The sequence below is a fragment of the Rhincodon typus genome, chromosome 29, assembly GCF_021869965.1.
Source record: "Rhincodon typus isolate 14 chromosome 29, sRhiTyp1.1, whole genome shotgun sequence".
Classification (NCBI taxonomy): Eukaryota; Metazoa; Chordata; class Chondrichthyes; order Orectolobiformes; family Rhincodontidae; genus Rhincodon; species Rhincodon typus.
Genome location: NC_063360.1, coordinates 12057071 through 12075310, shown reverse-complemented (window position 1 = coordinate 12075310; position 18240 = coordinate 12057071). Strand labels below are relative to the sequence as shown.

Sequence of the window (18240 nt, the reverse complement as noted above, 5' to 3'; positions counted from 1 at the left end):
AGACGCTCACTGACAATTGTACAATGTTCAGCATCATTCACAACCCTTCATATACTAAGGCGGTCCATGTCCAAATGCTGCAAGAGCTGGTTAATACTTGGACTTGAGCTGAATCACCTCATGACATTCCTTGGAGTTACTACTGCTGAATTCCCCCATTATTAAAATCCTGAGGATTACAACTGACCAAAATTGAACTAGACTAGCCACATAAATACCACGGCTACAATGTTCAGGTTAGACACTGGGCATTCTACAGCAAGTAACTCACCTATTCACCAGCAATCCCTCTAGTTTTCTTACTGGCTATAATGGGTCTCCAAAGCCCTGTGCAGTAGTGAAGTCAATGTACGTGCAGCTGTACAGTCTAGAAGGAATGTTGATACTGGCAGTCCAAGTTTGTCATAACATGTACAAGGAGTATGATGGGATATTCCTCACTTGCCTTTGGATGAGTGCAGCTCCAACAACACTTAAGCAGCTTAACAACTTTCAGGCAAAGCAACTTGCTTAATTGGCACCAGAGCCACAGACATTCACTCTCTCCACTGACCCTCAGTAGCAGCACTGTGTACTATCTATTGGATGCACTGCAGAAATTCACCAAACTCCTTATATAGCACCTTCCAAAGCCATAACCATTGCCAATTGGAAGGACAAGGGTAGTAGATAAACCGTTTCTTTACTGTCATTGGGTCAAAATCTTGGAACTCCCTCCTTAACAGCACTGAGACAATGCCAATACCAAATGGACTGCAAAAGTTCAAGATAGCAGCTCATATCACCTTCTTAAAGGCAACTAGCGATGGGCAATAAAAGTTGGCTCACCCAGTTATATCCAATTCCCATGAATGAATAAAATAGGGAGGAAGTTGGAGTGTGGGACTAAATTGGCCAGCACAGCAGCAAAAGGCCTCTTGCTGTGCCGTACAATTATGCAACACTGAAGACCCATTGAACAGCACCCAAACACTGCAGTGAACAGCATATAATGTCCAATGAACCAATATTGCAACACGGGAACACGTTATGGGATGAAACAAGAATATTTTCCTGTGATGCTGCATCCAATTCCCTAACAGCTGCCTGAGGTTGGGAAGTTGTGGATTTAAATTCCAGTCTGTACATTAGAGAAAGTGCTGCATTGGCATTAAGAAATTAAGCACAGGATCACACCTGCCCATTCAGATGGACAAAGACTTCATGGTACTACTGGAAAAGGAGCTGGAAGATCTCCTTGCAAAATTCTTCCCTTAATCAATATCAGCAAGTGCCAGTTCAGTCGATTGCATTCTCTCCCAAGTTGGAAAACTGTGGGTTCAATCCCACTCCATAGACTTGAGCATAAAGATCTAAGCTGATACTTCATTGCAGTACTAACAAAGTTGCATTTTCAGAAACGTCACCTTTCAGGTGAAAACAAGTTGCTGCCTGTTCATGGAGGTGGGCGTAAAATATCCCGTTGTATTATTTTTAAGAGGAGTATTACAGTTCTCTCCAGAGTCCTGGCCAATAGTGAGCCACACATTAAAATCATAAAAGCATGTTATTTGATCAACATCACACTGCTGGTTGTGGAAGCTTGTTGTGCTCAAATTAGCTACCATATTTCATGTATTACAACAGTGACTACACTTCAAATGTATTTAACTGGCTATAAGTTGTTTTAGGATGGCCCAAGGTTGTGAAAGATGCTATATAAAAACAAGCATCTTTTGTTTTTAAACAAAGCGATCAGTTGGTTATTCATTACTTTGTTGAAGCTGGAATTTTGCAATCAGACTTGCTTACACATTAATTATTGTAAGTCAGTTCTGAAGCACTCAATTTTAGTACTGCATAAGTGCAAGTTCTATGTCTAAACTAAAATTGCACCAACGTAAAAGCTGGCATAAATAAACCTATAAACCAAGTTATGGCAATATTACAAAATGTTGCTGCCCTGCTTTATTCGGGTCTCAGTCACAGATTTCTTACCCCTTCTCCTTATTTTCTCCGTCTTTAAGACCTTCTTGGTCAGAAATAACATCTGACACAAGTTTGAGAGCCCGCTCTGTTTGAGAGACAATCCTCTGCACGGCCTGTAATTCTTCTTCGGTGGGATAAATGCTAGCATGTTTTGTCATGATGTAACGGTCATCTGAGGAATCAGGGCGGCGGGGAGGCTGAAACAGTTAACATAATCATTAGTATACCACCTTGATCAGCTACATCTCAGAGCCTCCTGCAATAAGAAAAAGAAACTGTGTGAACATTTAATACAGTGCTGCAAAGCAGGCTGTAGCAACTTTGGTTGTCATTTTAGAATCAAATATGAATGATGAGCCCCTTACCCGCTTTGGAAGCGGCGAGACAATGAACCTGGGAAACAAACAGGAACTTCAGGTCTCTGCTCCAAAAGAAGAGAGGATTTCTCTCAGCACGAGGAGATATTACACTAGAGCAAACAATATTCAATACATTTTCTCTGCACATTTGGGAAAAACGTTATACAGAGCATTTAGATGATGTTGGCTATTGCCATATTTTATTCCCCAATATGTATGCATTCTGCTTCACAACGGCTCAACTAAAACATTTTTCCAATTGCTTCTCCACCCAATTTAAACATTCTCCTTTCTTCGTTATGCTACAAATCCAATTTCTCACCCTGTCCCTTCTCATTGGAAAACAGCAGCATTTGCAGTCACTCTTTTCTCCCAATGATCACTCCTCAATTCAATTCTATTCAATTAGTTATTGGAAGAAGCCTTGAAAGCAAGTGTTATAATCTATTCAACTTAGCGAAGCAACTAAGCCTTAATGCTCCCTTTACAATGTACACTTTGCAAGGGGCTAGCTTTCAAAGTGCAGTTATTTGAAATTTTTATTGCACGGTCTTTATTACAGGACAAGCTTAACAGATCATCTTCCAGGCTGCTGCGTAGTTGTGCACCCATCCAGTTTAACAGGAACACTTTCCTCATCCATTAGCCACAAATACTTTTGCAGTAGGGATCATTGGATTATGAGTAGAAGCAGGAACCTAGACCAATTATGCCCTTCACTTACAATAACTAACAAACAAACAAACAAACAAACAAACAATCGCTTCAGAACACAACGGGAGCAATACAATAAGTGAAAAGTTTGGAGAGCATTTTTCTTGAAGCAGTCATGCTCTTCCATTTAATGACATTAACATAAGGCTTCTGTTTGCACAAAGTGACAACGACTGATTCAAGAAAGGTTTCCTAACGTAGTAAAGATCACTGTTGAAGTGGATTTACGACTCTTTTCTACTTGCTCCGAAAAGGTGGGGATGAAGTAGTGAGAAAAGGGACAAAATTCTAGTAACAGTTTTAACAATATTTAAATAGGTATACAAGATTTAATTTTACTGACTACAGTGCTCAAAAGTTAACTGTGTTCAGAGGTAACACTTTATATGTCCCTGTCATTTGTGACTAAAATTTGTGATTAAAAAGTTACTATGGCATAATACGTGCTCAATTCTGCCCAATTAAGGGGCTTCTTTGTTTAAATGTGCTTGAAATGCCACAAGTTCAAACCTACCATAGGTGTAGGTGCTTGCGGCATGCCTAGTCTTCCCATGAGCGGTGGCGGGTGCCAGTCAGGTGTTAATCTGCGACGCTGCTCTTCCCAATAAATGTGTTCTTCCTCCACTCTCCTCCAATACATCTCCTCTTCATACCGCCTGAAAACATAGGACAGACGACATCAGAAACACAGATGCACCTCTTGTTGAATTTCTCAAAATTATAAAGCATTTCACATGTAATGAACTAATTTGAAGTGTAGTCACTGAGTAGGTGAACATGGCAGTCATTTTATACACAATGTTCCACAAACAGCTAAGAAATGAGTGATCAATTAATCTAATTTGTGTGTTCCTGGTTGAAGAGCTTCAAAGTACATTTTTTTTTAAGAAAGCAGGATTTAGTTATTCCTGGCATTTACAACAGAACTACTGAAGATCCCAATTTTTCCCAGTACAAGTCTAAACAATCTTCCGCTGCAGCTTCTTGCAATCATTTACAAAGCAGGGTTGCATGAATGTGCAGAAGGCTGACAGCCTATTCCAGCTTCTGCTGCATAAGTGTTGATACACTAATGTGGAAGCAACTCTTCAGTCCGAGCGCATTCCATGTTGCACAAAGTACAGAAAGACAATATCGTATTTCTCTGATTCAAAAGCAACGTCACAATATTCAGTGTGTAGCAAGACATGTAAAGTATGTGCCAGCTCCGACTAGCGAGGTTAAAGGATTTCTGCTGCTTCACCACCTCCGCTCGCCACCTTTATCAATAACTTAAGGGAATTAGTGTTGCTTAATTTTAAAATAAATTCCTGATAAGGAATTGCTAAACTTTTGATTCACTGAATTCTAGCAGACATGCAAGAAACATGACAGATAAAATGCTGCCAAAGTTCTGTTGAAATTATTCCCATTTGTGGATCAGTTTCCAGGCCAAAATGCCATGTTAACCTCATTTCCATTCGCCAACGCTCCTCCTCCTCTCTCCTTCTCCAGTATTCCTCCTTCTGCATTTGTTTTCTCATCTTCTCCTCATGGATTTTCCTGGCTCGGATACTTGGTTTTATTTCAACCTGAAGGTCTGGATTCACTTTTTTCTTTAAGTAGAGAGAGTAAGCATTATTGCAGCATAATAAAAAAACAATTTGCATTCCGCTTGATTTGCTGGACTGAAAAGTAAAATAGGAATGAGAAAAAATGCTTACACATCAGAAACTAAACACACATAGCTGAAAAATCAACAGTTCATCAATTTTAAAATCTCTTAACCAAATTTAATCCAAGCTCTCTTTCTAAGCCTGTACTTACTTCAACCAGATTTTCCCTTGCTTGAAATAGAGAAAACTATAAATTTCGAAAAACCCAATAGAAAATGGCAGCGGTACAATAAACAAGTCAATATCTGAAAGGGAAAGACCCAGCCTAAATGCTTCAGGTGCGACTGACAGGAATCCACTTGAACAATTATCCTGCAAATCCCTTTAATGTTAATTGCCCGGCTTTAATTCCAGCAGTTCTCCCTTGGGCCTTTACGTTTCTTACGTCTAAAACTAAACCGCCAAATTATTTCCAAAATTTTACTCCAATGTAACACTCTACCATTCAAGTAAACCAAAGCAATTTTATTTGTGTATGATTTATGATTGAAAATACAAATGTACAGACCAAACAGGTACTGACCCAACTGTACACTGTACAGACCTAACCAAAGACATTATTGAACCAAGATTAATATGCGATGAGACAAATAATTTTTTTACTCTTTCACAGGACAAAGCTAGCATTTATTGACCCTTACTAACTGCCTGTGAGAAAGTGGTGGTGAGCTGCTTTCTGGAGTGGTAACTCATGTGGTGAAGATATATGCATAGTGCTATTTGGAAGGCAGTTTCAAGATTTTGACTCAAATACAGGAAGAATGGTGATTTACTTCAAAACGAGGGTGGTGAGAGAATTGGAGGGAAACTAAGGAGGTGGTGGTGTTCCTATGTGCCTGTTGCCTTGTCCTTATAGGTGACATACAGCAGAGAGGATTGAGAGAGATGCTGAACAATCAGGGAATTCAAAATGCTTTTGAAATATCACCTGCCAAAACTTAGCAAATATTTAGATAGAAGCAAAGAATGTAAAAATCTGTTCAAATAGACCTCATGCATGAATGATTAAAGTATAGCAGATATGGGTTTCAGAGTATGAAACAGCTCAATGGCCTCACAGAGACAACAAGGCGCAGGGCTGGATGAACACAGCAGGCCAAGCAGCATCATAGGAGCAGAGGGGCTGACGTTTCGGGCCTAGACCCTTCATCAGAAAAGGGGGAGGGGAAGGGGGTTTTGAAATAAATAGGGAGAGAGTGGGAGGCGGATAGAAGAGGGATAGAGAGGAGAGGATAGGTGGAGAGGAAACAAACAGGTCGAAGAGGCGGGGATGGAGCCAGGAAAGGTGAGTGTAGGTAGGGAGTTCGGAAGGGGATAGGTCAGTCCAGGGAGGACGGACAGGTCGAGGGGGCGGGATGAGGTTGGTCGGTAGGAGATGGAGGTGCGGCTTGAGGTGGGAGGAGGGGATAGGTGGGAGGAAGAACAGGTTAGGGAGGCAGGGACGAGCTGGACTGGTTTTGGGATGCAGTAGGGGGAGGGGAGATTTTGAAACTTGTGAAATCCACATTGATACCATTGGGCTGCAGGGTTCCCAAGCGGAATATGAGTTGCTGTTCCTGCAACCTTCGGGTGGCATCGTTCTGGCACTGCAGGAGGCCCAGGATGGACATGTCGTCTGAGGAATGGGAGGGGGAGTTGAAATGGTTCGCGACTGGGAGGTGCAGTTGTTTGTTGCGAACCGAGCGTAGGTGTTCTGCAAAGCGGTCCCCGAGTCTCCGCTTGGTTTCCCCGATGTAGAGGTAGCCACACCGGGTACAGCGGATGCAGTATACCACATTGGCAGATGTGCAGGTGAACATCTGCTTGATGTGGAAAGTCTTCTTGGGGCCTGGGATGGGGGTGAGGGAGGAGGTATGGGGGCAGGTGTAGCACTTCCTGCGGTTGCAGGGAAAAGTGCCAGGTGTGGTGGAGCTGGAGGGGAGTGTGGAGCGGACAAGGGAGTCACGGAGAGAGTTGTCCCTCCGGAAAGCAGATAAGGGTGGGGAGGGAAAGATGTCTTTGGTGGTGGGGTCGGATTGCAGATGGCGGAAGTGTCGGAGCATGATGCGTTGGATCCGGAGGTTGGTGGGGTGGTACGTGAGGACGAGGGGGATTCTTTTTTGGTTCTTATTGCGGGGTGTGAGGGATGAGGTGCGGGAGATGTGGGAGACACGGTTGAGGGCGTTCTCGACCACCGAGGAGGGGAAGTTACGGTCCTTGAAAAATGAGGACAACTGAGATGTACGGGAGTGGAATGCCTCATCCTGGGAGCAGATGTGGCGGAGGCGAAGGAATTGGGAATAGGGGATAGCATTTTTGCAGGAAGGTGGGTGGGAGGAGGAGTATTCTAGGTAGCTGTGGGAGTCGGTGGGCTTGAAATGAATATCGGTTTCTAGGTGGTTGCCCGATATGGCCTCACAGCTTGGATTGGTCTATTAAAAGGTTGGTACTTAATTTAGAACTCGCTGTACTTGATCCTGAAGTACCATTAAATATTCAGCTCAAAATTCTTTTATACAAAGCCAATTCCATAGTCATTAAACTTGCAGGTTTAGGAGTTTCTTGAAAAGATTAGGACTTCTTTTGGTGACATGTTTAATCCATTTGCCATTGCTGTAATGAACAGTAATCAAGCAGTGGACAAAACAGGCCTAAAATCAGTACTTCAATCTAACTCTACTTATAAGCCAAATTTCTAGTGTGCTTGCATTTCAATACAAAATAGCAGCACCGCCTTTACATGCAAATTTACATCACTGGCTCAATGCTGAAAGCTGCATCCAAAAATCCATGGAATTTGATGAGGGATAAAACAGAGACAATCTTCTCCTTTTAATGCCTGTGGAATGCTTTATTTTTGTAAGTACCGGAATACAGCCCACTGCTAGCACTCAACTCTATAAAGCAGAACTTCACCTAATAAACCACTTCAAACAAACCAGCACATTCCTAATTCTGCACTCAACCTACCTATTCTCCAATAAAGTATTGTTTACAGTTCAATAATAATCCTTATAAAGAGGTGTATAATCTTCAAACAATTATACTTCAACTAAACGTGAAGCAAGTACCCATGCCCCATATACAATACTGACCAATTCTGAAAGATTCCAACACAAGAAAACTCAAGTACGTTGTTGCATTAAAACATAAAATACTTAAGTACTTACCTTATATTGCAGCCTATGCCTACGACCTTTTAAATGCATATCCTTTGCATTAGGATCATTGAAACTACATTCACAAAGCTTACAGTGAAATCTGATCACTTTTCCTTCATCGTTCCGGACCTAAATGAAGTACATAAGAAACTGCATAAGCAAGTGGGAAGATTAGCTTGGGCAGGCCAAACAATAAAACATTTAGACAAACTCTGGTAAAATCTGAGAAACACATCACAAAAATATAACAGCAATGTAACTTCTGAATATCCTACATAATCACCTGCCACATTTTACCTACTTTTCTTAATTTTGAGCAAATTCCCATCGTCACACTTGTGGAAGGAAACACAAACACAACACTAACTGCGCAATCAAACTTCTGGGATCCCACACCTGTCAACATGGCTTAATTTATTTCAAATTTGCCTTTTCCTCCTGCAATTGCAATTCCTGTTATCCAAAATAAGACTTCAAACAAAATATTTTCTAAAATATCAAAACTTCTGAACATTTCAGAACATGGTCAAATTTAAATATTAACATGTCTTTTAGTGCCTAAATTTAATTTTTTGACTTAAAGGCCACAGGCTCTGCTAAAAGACCTGGGCCTGATGGTGACTGTTTGTCCAGAGCTGTAATACTGTAAACTGAATTGGGATTGTGCAGTCACAACATGTCAAGCGGGCACAATTTGAGGCAGCAGTATGTTCAATCAGGTAGAAGAAGTGCTTTCTTCTCTAGCTTCTTGAAGACTGATCAAAATATTCAAAAAGTATTTGAGATTACAGGATAAGTTTAAAAGCTTTAGAGCGAAAATTAATTGTTTTTTTTAAAATTGTGTTATGAACACAAACCTGTGTTTTAGAAATTGCCTCTATGAATTTAACTTTCAAAAACATTTAGTTTTGAAGCCAACTAAGAATCATACCAGTGTTATGACAGAAATAAAACATTAATTATAACAACTTATATTTTTGAGCTGTAATGAGGTGGGGGGGGGAAGGGATGTATTGAATTGACACAGTAGGAAAGAAGATAACATGATTTTTGGTCACTCCCTCCAAGAAGGCTAGTGGGAATGGTTGGAGGTTTAATAAGTGAAGACACCACAAAAGAGAAATTGGGAGGGGTGGTGAAAAATAAAAGGGATTGAGGGAATGGAAAGAATAATAGTTAAATGGTACAAAGAAGAATAAATTAAACACAATGTCATAAGGGACTGACATTTTAATGGAGGAAGGGGGAAAAAGGGAATAGCCAAGGGACATATTTTTCAGGTAATACCCTCACTAATGAAGCCATTCGCATTGGCATTACACAATCGAGCTGCATGAAAGCAAAGACACAGAATGAGATAGAGAATAGTACTGCAAAGACATTAAGAGGAAGGTATGTACAATACCACAGGTCAGCTAACAATACCAATCTAATATTTTTCATACTGCCAAGTGTAGCAACGCATTTGCACACCCACATTTATAACAAAGGCTGCTTATGCACATTTGTCACACTGTAACTGTGCTACTAAAGCTGGAGGGGTCAACTACAGTGCAAACTCACTGTCATAACTAATTTCCATTAGAATTGTAGGCATATCATTTATATTATAAAAGGCAGAATACATGATATTAAAATGGGAATTGAATGTACTTGCTCCCCGGACCAAATATCCTCCATTTTCTAAACGCACTTCACCTAAGCAGTGAGGTTTTTAGTACAACTATTGTGCAGAGTCATCTGCCACTCTTGGCCTTCTTCTTTGAAAGTACTCACATTGGGGAATGTTTCCTGCATTTTCTCATCTCACCCAGACAATTCTTCATGAGTAGATACTGTTATAAGCAATATCCCATTAGGATAGAACCCCACCACCTTCCACTCCCTTGACCACACTCCTCCAACCACCATGCAGTTAAGGTGGCAATCACGTCAGACTGCTAAAATAGAGGAATTTGTTCACTCGATAAATCTTTGGAACTGTCCATACCACAGGACTGTGGATACTCCATTGTTGTGTATAGTTAAGGTAGAGATAAATCTGTCTCTCTCTGGAATCAAGGCATAAGGTGAGAATGTAGTTGAGACATGAGATCAGCCAGAATCAGACTGAATAGCAAAGAGATTCCAAGAGCTTAATGGTATACTCCTTTTCCTACTTATATTTTATATTGCAGATAACCAAAGAGGATATTAAGCTTAAGCTTCCTCCTCGCTGACCTGAGAATCATTATCAACTCAGCAGAGCATGAATAAAGTTTGCATTAGTAACAAGAACAGGTTCTAGAAAATGTTAGTTAGAAGAAAGCTAGAGTACTAAAGAGAGAATGAAAAAGCTAAAAGATCCCCCTGCCTCTCCTTCATTTTATACATTACTGTAACATTGTAACAGGTCATTAAAATCTTTCAGTTCCACAAGTTTTATTATTTAGAATACCACACTTCCCTTCCCTGCACAAAATAAGTAAATTCTTTTCACATGTTTAGACATAGCTACCTCTTCTACATAATCGTGGCCTACAGGCTGGACATCGTTCTGAAGCTGCGCTGGGATAGTGGAAGCTGGCACTGGTGCTGCGGTCTGCTCGGGCTTGAATTCCTGCATCTGGGGCTCTGGCTTAGCATTTGGGACTTTAACTTCTTCCATTTTGTTTCCCATCGTCTGTAATTTGTTTCCTCCTTTGAACGCAGAAGAGAAATTTTTGAATTTCTTCAAGTGGCAGCTAGGTTGCAGTGCGTATTTGTTAATATGCAAACTACATGCAATTACCGTACCAGTACATCTTGTCTGGCAATTACATATGAAGCACACACTGAAGCCTAGAACACTGTAATAGGCGCAAAGCCTTCCTCAAGGATATACCAGTACTACAAACGTAGTACGGTACAAACAATGCAAATCCAGAGCTAAGGTCCAACTTGGTTCCAGAGTACAATGAAAGCTCCCACTTCACTTGCCACTCCAAAGTCAAGTTGTGCTGAGACTCCAGTGCAAAACCTGTTCGCGCTGACATAACTACAATCCAGGAGTCTCCCTTGTTCATTTACCATATATGATGGACAATACAAGGATACACTTAAAGGATAGGGCTCCCAACAAAAAAAAAAGATATTCTGGAGCTCTTCACAATTTATTCAGTTTCATTATGAACAATTTGTTTAAATGTTGAAGTTCCAAGTGTGAGGGAGAGTTAACTTAAGAACATCCTGCTATGATCATGGAACTTGACATCAAGTCAAGTCCAAATCTGTAGCCTGTTTTCAGAAAGGCCTGAAATATTTCTTAAACAACTTGCAAATATCAGATGGATTGACCTAAAGCAAACCCCACACAGTGCTTCAACTTCCACTTTCTCACACAAACTATGTGTACAAATAAAACTTCCAACTTTCTAGTTAAAAGATACAGCCACTTACTAAATAACAAGATTACATTAAGCCAATAACGCAAGACTGCATTTTCCCCCCGCCAGATGATAAAAGTTGATTTGCTACTAAAATTTGAATTGGATGTGGAATTGTTTTATTTTCTCAAACTCCAAGCCACAAAACCTGTAAACATACTGACAGAATTCAGCATGAAAAATAGTTGTAAGAACATGTTAGATGGATAGCTTCCCTCTACCTTACCAATTTTTTCCTTGTCCCTGGAGGTAACATTCACTATAATAACGAGCACCTTCCAGGAAACTGCCATGGTGGTTAAAATAGTAAGAGCTGAAGAGACAGCATCAGGAAAGCACCATCTGAAATCCATTATCATAGAGTTTCTAACCGAGATTCACTGGAAGGTGACAAGGATCAGCAAGTGAATCATTGCTTCACCTCTCACAGTTCTAAGATTAAGTCTATGATTGGAGATTGAACCAGAGAATTTTCTGGTTGCACAGCTTTGCTCCACAGACTGAGATATGGAGACAGCAATGAACTAATGGTTGATCAACTGAATCTTCCCAGAACACAGAGGATAGGAAACGAGACATTTGCTGAAGTTCAAAATCTTAAACGTACCAATGAACGTTATTTTAGGTGTGACAGGTTTCTTCACTATTAATGCAGGTGGCTTGCTTGTATTGTTAGTGAAGGCAGCAGCTGACTTGGGAGGCATCTGGATTGGTGCTGGTACTGTGGCTGTGGTCGTGACACTGCTCACTGTCTTATTCACAGTAGCTGATGTCGAATTTACCACAACTGGCTCTGTCGAAGGAATTGGCTTACCCAATTTGGTATGCAATTTAACAACCTGCAAAAATGAAAACCATGATTAAACTCCATTTAACATTACATCTAACATGAATGAGTACTTGAGTACTGCAACCAGTTCTAAACAATCCATAACGAGATTGTAGACTTGCTCACCGAGACTGTGTGTTTGATTGCGGACGTTTCGTCACCCTGCTAGGTAACGTTGTCACTGCGCCTCCGGTGAAGTGTTGGTGTTCTGTCCCGCTTGTTATTTATATGCCTCAGTTTTCTGGGGTGGTCGGCACCACTTCCGGTTCTGTTTTTCGGTGGTTTGCATATCAGGTCCAGTTCGTTGTGTTTGTTGGAAGGCCAGACCTCCAGGAATTCCCTGGCATGTCTCTGGTTGACTTGTGCTAATTATGGATGTGTTGTCTCAGTCGAATTCGGAGCCTTCTTTGTTCATGCGTATTGAGACCGGTGAGAATTGGTCGTATCTCTTGGTGGCTAGTTGGTGTTGGTGTATCCTCGTTGTCAGTTTTCTTCCAGTTTGGCCTACATAATATTTCTCACAGCCCTTGCATGGTATTTTCTATATTACGTTAGTTTTATTGGTTGTGGGTATGGGATCCTTTATGTTCATCAGTAGCTGTCGCACGTTGTTGTTGGTTTGTGGGCTACCGTGATACCTAGGGGTCCGAGTAGTCTTGTGGTCATCTCTGATGTACAGTGGGGTGCCTAGTGTGTCTGGCCGTGCTGTGTCTTCTCGTTGCGGTCTGTCGTGGTGGATTGTGCTTTTTGGGTATCCATTTCTTTTAAAAACTCCATGTAAAGGCGCCCATTCTGCTTTGTGCAAATCCAGGTTGCTGCAGTGTGTTATGGCTCATTTGAATAGTGCCCTGCTGCAGCTCTGTTTATGGCTGTTGGGGAGATTTCTGGTGTAATTATGTATTTGGTCTGTATGTGTGGTCTTTCTGTATATGCTAGTCTGGAGTTCCCTGTTGTTCTTACGTTCTACCATTGTGTCTAGGAAGGGTAGTTGGTTATTGTTCTCTTCTTCTTTTGTGAATTTTATTCCGGTGAGGATGCTGTTTGTGTTGGTGGGTTTCTTCTAGTCTTGCGCGTTTGATAATCACGAAGGTGTCATCTACATAGCGGACCCACAGTTTGGGCTGTATAGTGGGGAGTGCTTTCCGTTCTAACCTTTGCACTCCCGCTTCTGCGATCAGTCCTGATATTGGGGATCCTATTGGTGTTCCATAGATTTGATGGAATATATGGTCATTGAAGGTGAATTGGGTTGAGGCACAGATGCAGCAGTTTCAGGGTGCTGTCCTTGTTGGTGTCGTGGGGTGCCTGCCTTTCTGATTTGTCCAGAAGTAGGGCAATGGTCTCTTTGGCTAGGTCGATGGTTGTGGACGGAAATTGTGCTGTTACGTCGAAGGATATCATTATCTCGTCCTCTTCTATTTTGGTGTCCTTGAAGATGCTGAGGAATTCTTGGGAGGAGTGGATGGAGTCAGCAGTATTGTCCACTAAGCATTTCAGTTTCCATTGTAGTTCTTTGGCTTGTCTGTATGTTGGTGTGCCTGGTAGTGAGACAAGTCAGTCCGAGGGGGACCCTTTGCTTGTGTACCTTAGGGAGTCCATTGAATCAATGTGCATTGGATCCCTCTGGCTTCATTTTTTGGTGGTCTGTCTTGCAGATATCTCGAGTTGTGCAATTTCTTCAGGTTTGTTGTAATCCAGTTCTCTAACTGTGGTGTTGGGTCTATCGCCATCTGTTGATAGGTGTCGATATCTGCTAGTAATGGGTTAGCTTTCTCGATGTCAAAAGCCCAGCAGGTCTGGCAGTACCTATGAAGAAAAAATCAGAGTTAACGTTTCGGGTCCGGTGACCCCTCCTCAGAGCTGGTGGTGGCTGGGAAAATGTCAGTTTATATGCAAAAAAATACCAGGGCGGGGGGTGGTGGAGGGTAGGGAGTAAACGGCAGGATAGAGCCTAAAAGAGATGGAAGAACAGTTGGACAAACAAAGGAGTTGATAACAATCCGGTTGGGAGGATGAATAGTTGTTAATGGAGACTGTTCATCACTAACAACAGGTGGTGTGTAACAGCAGGCTGAGAGATAACAAGTCTGGCAGCATCTGTGAAGGAAAAATCTTTTAACGTTTCGGGTCCGGTGAGCCTTCCTCAGAACTCAGAGTTGAGGAAGGGTCACCGGACCGGAGACGTTAACTCTTTTTTCTCTTCACAGATGCTGCCAGACCCGCTGAGCTTTTGCGACAACTTCTGTTTTTGTTCCTGATTTACAACATCCGCAGTTCTTTCGGTTTTTATTATGTGATAACAAGGCCTGGTGTGGGGGGTTGCGGGGCTAGGGGTTAGGTGATGTGTAATGGCAGGCTAATAGTCCCCATTAACAACTATTCACCCTCCCAGCCGGATTGTTATCAACTCCTTTGTCTGTCCAACTGTTCTTCTCTCTTTGGGCTCTATCCTATCATTTACTCCCTACCCCACCGCCCTCCCTATTTTCTGCATATTAGCTGATGTTTTTCAAGCTACCATCATTTCTGAAAAAGAGTCACCGGACCCGAAACGTTAACTGTGATTTTATTCTTCTTTACAGATGCTGCCAGACCTGCTGAGCTTTTCCAGCAACTTCTGTTTTTGTTCCCGATTTACAGCACCCTCAGTTCTTTCAGTTATTATTTAGCTTTCTCAATGTATTGGGCTCTATTAAAGATCACTGTCGTGCATCCTTTGTCCGCTGATATGATTACGAAGAAATTTGTCTTTGAGTCTATCCAGAGCTTTCTTCTCTTCTGTGTTGAATGTGTTCCACTTACGTTTTCTGCTCAGCGTGGGACTATCGTCTGTCTGATGGTCTGTTGCATTTCCTCGGAGGGTCAGTTGCTCTTTAGTTTCGATTCCAATGCAATCAGGAAGTCAGTATTTTTTTGGTTTCTCTGTAGTTATAATTCAGTCCACGGACTAGGATGGACGTCTCAGTATCTGTATGCGGTTGGTCTGAAATGTTCTTGATCCACATTTCTGCATTGTCCGTGTCGTCTTTTTGGTGAGTTTGGATAGTTTTTCTTGTAGGGCTATTCTTTTTTGTTCTGTTCTTCTATTGTTGTATGGTGTCGGCTCGTTCCAGTGTGGTTGTCCCTTCTTGGTCTGTTGCATTGGAATACAAAGTTTTTTGGCTTGAAATTTCCTGCCTGTATTTGTGGAGGCGGTTGTGGGCATCATTGATGATAACCCTTATCATGCTGCAGCTGTTCTGTGCTCCAATGCAACCAACCAAGAATGAACAATCACACTGGAACAAGCCAACACCATACAACAATAGGAGAACAGAACAAAGAAAAGAATAGCCCTACAAGAAAAACTATCCAAACTCACCCACAACGATGACACAGACAACACAAACATGGATCAAGAACATCTCAGACCGACCAATTATAGTCACTGAGAAGACCGCCCTGGTACACAACTGAATTATAACCACAGAGACACCAAAAAAAAAACTGACTTTCTGGTTGGAGGGAATATAACAGGCCATCAGACTGACAATACTCCCAACACTGAGCAGAAAAGGTAAGTGGAACACTTTCAACACAGAAGAGAAGAAAGCCCTGGAAACAGTCAAGACAAATATCGTAATCTGACCGGCAGACAAAGGATGCATGACAGTAATCTTTAATAGTGCCCAGTACATCAAGAAAGCTAAACGCTCTACTATCGGATACCACCACCTACCAAAAGATGGTGACAGACCCAACACCACAGTTAGAGAACCGGATTATAACAACCCGGAAGAAATTGCACAACTCAGGAGATATCCGCAAGACAGACCACCAATAAAATGAAGCCAGAGGGATCCAATACACGCTGCTTCAATGGACTCCCTAAAAAGGTACACAAGCAAGGGGTCCCCCTTGGACTGACTTGTCTCACTACCAGGCACACCAACATACAGACAAGCCAAAGACCTGCAATGGAAACTGAAATACCTAGTGGACAATACTGCTAACTCCATCCACTCCTTCCAAGAATTCCTCAACATCTTCAAGGACAAAATAGAAGAGGACGAGTTAATGATATCCTTCGACATAACAGCACAATTTCCGTCCACAACCATCGACCTAGCCAAAGAGACCATTGCCCTACTTCTGGACAAATCAGAAAGGCAGGCACCCCACGACACCAACAAGGACAGCACCCTGAAACTGCTGCATCTGTGCCTCAACCCAATTCACCTTCAATGACCATATATTCCATCAAATCTATGGAACACCAATAGGATCCCCAATATCAGGACTGATCGCAGAAGCGGGAGTGCAAAGGTTAGAACGGAAAGCACTCCCCACTATACAGCCCAAACTGTGGGTCCGCTATGTAGATGACACCTTCGTGATTATCAAATGCGCAAGACTAGAAGAAACCCACCAACACAAACAGCATCCTCACCGGAATAAAATTCACAAAAGAAGAAGAGAACAATAACCAACTACCCTTCCTAGACACAATGGTAGAACGTAAGAACAACAGGGAACTCCAGACTAGCATATACAGAAAGACCACACATACAGACCAAATACATAATTACACCAGAAATCTCCCCAACAGCCATAAACAGAGCTGCAGCAGGGCACTATTCAAATGAGCCATAACACACTGCAGCAACCCAAATTTGCACAAAGCAGAATGGGAGCCCTTACACGGAGTTTTTAAAAGAAATGGGTACCCAAAAAGCACAATCTGCCATTACCTCCACGACAGACAACAACAAGACGACAACATGGCCAGACACACTAGGCACCCCACTGTACAGAGATGACCACAAGACTACTCAGACCCCTAGGTATCACGGTAGCCCACAAGCCAACAACAACCTGCGACAGCTACTGATGAACGTAAAGGATCCCATACCCACAACCAATAAAACTAACGTAATATAGAAAATACCATGCAAGGGTTGAGAGAAATATTATGTAGGCCAAACTGGAAGAAAACTGACAATGAGGATACACAAACACCAACTAGCCACCAAGAGATACGACCAATTCTCAACGGTCTCAATACACATGAACAAAGAAGGACCCGAATTCGACTGAAACAACAAATCCATAATTAGCACAAGCCAAACAGAGACAGGCCAGGGAATTCCTGGAGGTCTGGCCTTCCAACAAACACAACGAACTGGACCCGATATACAAACCACCGAAAAACAGAACCGGAAGTGATGCCAACCACCCCAGAAAACTGAGGCATATAAATAACAAGCAGGACGGAACACCAACACTTCACTGGAGGCGCAGTGACAACGTTACCTAGCGGGGTGACGAAACGTCCGCAATCAAATGCACTGAATTGGTGAGCAAGTCTACAACCTCATCCACAACCCGAGCTACAAGTCTTCTCAAAAACCGTAATTCACGATATGACCCAAAAACAGTTAATACACAAGAATGTATATGATTATGTAAAAAACACAGCAACTTATTTCAATATTAGTTAACCATTGGAAAAAATTTCTGCCCTTATTTGAATAACCCCTGAGAACTTTCCAAGTGAAAAAGCAGATAGCACATCAGTGTAATACCTCATCCTCAAATGTTTTGGTCCATATGGCACTGTCTTAGAACTGCAACTGAGTCAGCCTAAATTATGTACTCCTGTAAGGCGGATTTAAAGGGAGGCAAGGGAGGAGAGCGGGTGGTGTTTTTTGGTTAGAGATAACATTACAGACATGAAGGAGGACATTCTTGGGAGATCATACGGTTGGAATTGAGAAGCAATTACTTAAGTATATCTCAGATACACGTAAAAATAATAGGGTTGTATTGGTAGGGGATTTTAACTTTCCAAACATACACTGGGACTGTCATAGTGTAAAGGATTTGGATGGGAAGGAATTTGTTAAAGTGTGTACAAGGAAACTTTTATTTTTAAATTTAATCTGGCAATGTATCTACTGGAGATGGAGCAATGCTTGATTTTCTGTTGGGAAATACAACCCAGCAAGTGACTGAGCTTTCAGTGGGGGAGCATTTTGGGGGAAAGTTATCATAATTCTACTAGTTTATAAAAAGTTATGAAAAAGGACACAACTGATCAAAAAGTCAAAGTTCTAAATCGGAGTAAGGTCAATTGAGATGGTAGTAGATAGGAACTTTCAAAAGTTGACTGGAGGAGGCTATTGGCAAGTA

General features: G+C 41.8%; 1 protein-coding gene across 1 annotated transcript in view; it reads right to left on the bottom strand.

The window, feature by feature from the left end:
• The window catches only part of LOC109920659 (zinc finger RNA-binding protein-like), a 46832-nt gene that overhangs the window by 16575 nt on the left and 12017 nt on the right, over nt 1-18240 (bottom strand). Inside the window, exons 6-11 of the mRNA XM_048614153.1 lie at nt 11848-12079; nt 10334-10515; nt 7846-7965; nt 4491-4636; nt 3556-3697; nt 1978-2165 (exon numbers count right to left, since the gene is read on the bottom strand). Of these exons, the coding sequence (XP_048470110.1) occupies nt 1978-2165; nt 3556-3697; nt 4491-4636; nt 7846-7965; nt 10334-10515; nt 11848-12079 (1010 nt within the window). The remainder of the gene's footprint in view (nt 1-1977; nt 2166-3555; nt 3698-4490; nt 4637-7845; nt 7966-10333; nt 10516-11847; nt 12080-18240) is intronic.